This window comes from Etheostoma cragini, chromosome 9 (genome assembly GCF_013103735.1).
Source record: "Etheostoma cragini isolate CJK2018 chromosome 9, CSU_Ecrag_1.0, whole genome shotgun sequence".
Lineage (NCBI taxonomy): Eukaryota > Metazoa > Chordata > Actinopteri > Perciformes > Percidae > Etheostoma > Etheostoma cragini.
The window spans coordinates 357,584-360,735 of NC_048415.1; the positions used below are offsets into that span (position 1 = coordinate 357,584).

General features: G+C 38.4%; 2 protein-coding genes across 3 annotated transcripts in view; one reads left to right on the top strand and one right to left on the bottom strand.

Annotated features, from left to right (window-relative positions):
* Positions 1–366, bottom strand: part of LOC117950745 (GTP-binding protein Di-Ras1-like) — a 5,355-nt gene extending 4,989 nt beyond the window's left edge. The window contains exon 1 of one of the 2 annotated variants that reach the window (XM_034882084.1): positions 172–366. The gene's annotated coding sequence lies outside the window, so the exon portion shown is untranslated. The remainder of the gene's footprint in view (positions 1–171) is intronic. The other variant, XM_034882083.1, reaches the window with a different exon arrangement.
* Positions 1–3,152, top strand: part of LOC117950776 (macrophage mannose receptor 1-like) — a 13,847-nt gene that overhangs the window by 1,708 nt on the left and 8,987 nt on the right. Inside the window, exon 2 of the mRNA XM_034882116.1 lies at positions 185–346. Coding sequence (XP_034738007.1) covers positions 185–346 — 162 coding nt within the window. The remainder of the gene's footprint in view (positions 1–184; positions 347–3,152) is intronic.

The following is a 3,152-nucleotide window of genomic DNA, read 5'->3' on the forward strand; positions in this document are numbered from 1 at the left end:
ACACACACGCACACGCACATGCACACAACAGTGTTGAAATGAGAACCTCCGTCCGGCGGCACCGGACCGATCGGAGGACTCAGGCCGACCGCGGAGTTCTGCCGCCGGGCTGCTGTGTGTCCGCTGCCCGCCGTCAGTGCGCGAGTGTCGGCGTGATGTCTGCGGACTCACCGTGTCTCCGCAGCGGGTCGTAGGTCTCCGTGTGTCCGGGGTTTGTTACTCTGGAGCGGCTGTGACCATCCTGAACCCTCCGCTGTCTGACTCACAGCATCATCAGCATCATCAGAAACACATCAGCCCTCCTCTTCCTCCTCCCTCCATCACCATCACCATCATCAGCATGCCGGCACAAACAGGAAACAAGACTTCCGCTCGATTGATTTTCAAAATAAATCCCGGATTGCTATAAACCAACATAAAATCATACCCATTTAAAAAAAACAAAAAACTGTATTCATTAAAAAATAACCATTAAAGCAGATACATACAAATAGTGTAAAAACACATTAAGATCTAAAAGCAATAACCTTCCTAATCAGATCCGAAGAAAAGAAATTAAAATCTGGAACAACATATTTCAAAGGGACTAAGCGCAGCATTAGTGTCTTAAAAATGAATGGGGGGGTGCGTTGAACACCCTGTTGTGTGCGCATGCGCTCTGCCGTTTTAGTACCACGAGTTTACGGACACTGATTGGGCAAGAAAACTTGAAAAAAGAGACAAAAGGGGAAAAATTGGGAAAAAGTCCAGATCCAGTCCCTCTGAGGGTTTACAGATTGTCTCCATAACATCATCATCATCTTGTGTTTATTAAGATGAATGTGTGTAAATTAAAGTAAAACATCCAAAATAAAGAAACAGAAACATAAAACTGGAGTCAAGAATGTTGAGAAAGGAGTCGAAATAAAAATTAAGCATTTTTTAAACTTAAAGAAATTCATAAAAATATTTAAATGTTCAAAGTGTAATACATTTTTTTGAGAATTAAAAAAAAGAAACGTTTATTTGTATTTATTTTTCACATGTTGAAAAAGACAAACAAACACGTTGAAGTCCTCGAACCACCAACAGGCTACATAAATAAAAACAAATGTAAGGAATTAAGACAGGTGTTTGGCTTTTATTTTGAAGGCTGCGTGTGCCGAGCGGAAGTCTTATTTTCCGCCTGGACGCTGTCATCTCCTCATCCTCATCATCATCCTCATCATCATCATCATCATCATCATCATCATCATCATCATCATCATCATCATCATCAGGAGAGTAAAAATACATTTTCCCTTCACACCTCCATCAGCGTCACTCAGACACGTCACCGGGAGAAAGAAAAATAACAAAACAGACTAATTACACACAAAAACAAGATAACACACAAAACATTATAATAACACATTATTTTAACTCTGTGTTTATTTTATTAATCAGATTTTTCCAAAGATTTTCTCGCCTTTTTTCACGTTTTCAAGGTTTTTTCATGAACATCTCTCCACGTCTTTGTCTCTTTTCTCCAGCCCTATATAAAATGAGGTTTATTGGCCATAAATTCCCAAAATAACTGTAAAACTAAAGTTAATAATTTAGTGTTACGTGGTGTTACATTCAAGCTATTTAAGCCAAATGCATTATTTGCAGTCCATTCTGGTCTTCTTTTTGTTTTGCGTTTGGGCTCAACCAGTTTCTACTCGTAACAATCGGTGGGTTGTTGACTGCTTTGTAGGCATGTTTCATGTTAACGTAACGCAGATTGCTGATAGTGGGGTAGTGCAGATGACGAGGAGCAGCCATTAAAGTCACCCAGACCAGGTTTAGGGGTTTCTGGGCACGCTGCCTCCAGTTCTTGTACATGGTGGTGTATTGCATCTGCAGCCTCTTTGTAGTTTTTTTTTTTTAAGATATAAAAAAATTATCCATCCATCCATCTTCGACCGCTTATAAATTATAATTACCTGAAAACAGGTCAACTTGACCCAAGGACAACATGACGATTAATAGACACGCAGAGTCCACCGATCGATGTCCCCGTGGCTTGTTGTTCTCTGTCAACTGTTAACGGCGTACCAAAGCCAGGAAGGGGGGGTCTCCATCTCACTGAAGCATAACAGACAACTGCCAACAGCCCCCATGTCGCCCCCATGTTGCCCTCAGTCCAGACGTTAGCTTGTAACACCAAAGCTCATTTAGGGTTTCTTTACGAATCCTTCACAGAAAACCATGAAACTGGACCTGAAAGAAGTAGTAGCAGCTCCACTGCACCTCTCCACATCTCCACCTCTCCACATCTATACATCTACACCTCTCCACATCTCCACCTCTCCACATCTATACATCTACACCTCTCCACATCTCCACCTCTCCACATCTATACATCTACACCTCTCCACATCTCCACCTCTCCACATCTATACATCTACACCTCTCCACATCTCCACCTCTCCACATCTATACATCTACACCTCTCCACATCTCCACCTCTCCACATCTATACATCTACACCTCTCCACATCTCCACCTCTCCACATCTATACATCTACACCTCTCCACATCTCCACCTCTCCACATCTATACATCTACACCTCTCCACATCTCCACTTCTCCACATCTATACATCTACACCTCTCCACATCTCCACCTCTCCACATCTATACATCTACTCCTATCCACCTCTTCACCTCTACACCTCCCACAGCGACCCTAGCAACAGATGACCAGGCAGCTACCTTTTGATTTAATTTGATTCCGTGGTATATTTTATACCCTTGTATTTTGTGGCTCAGCTTGGAGTAGGCCTATTCTGTTCCACTGTTGTAGCTTTGTGCCTATTATTATTATTATTATTATTATTATTATTATTATTATTATTATTATTATTATTATTATTATTATTGTTATTATTACTATTATACTATTATTATTATTATTATTATTACTATTACTATTATTACTATTATTACTATTATTATTATTATGATTATTACTATTACTATTATACTATTATTATTATTATTATTATTATTACTATTACTATTACTATTATTACTATTATTATTATTATTATTATTATTATTATTATTATTACTATTATTACTATTATTATTATTATTATTATTATTATTACTATTATTACTATTATTATTATTATTATTATTATTATT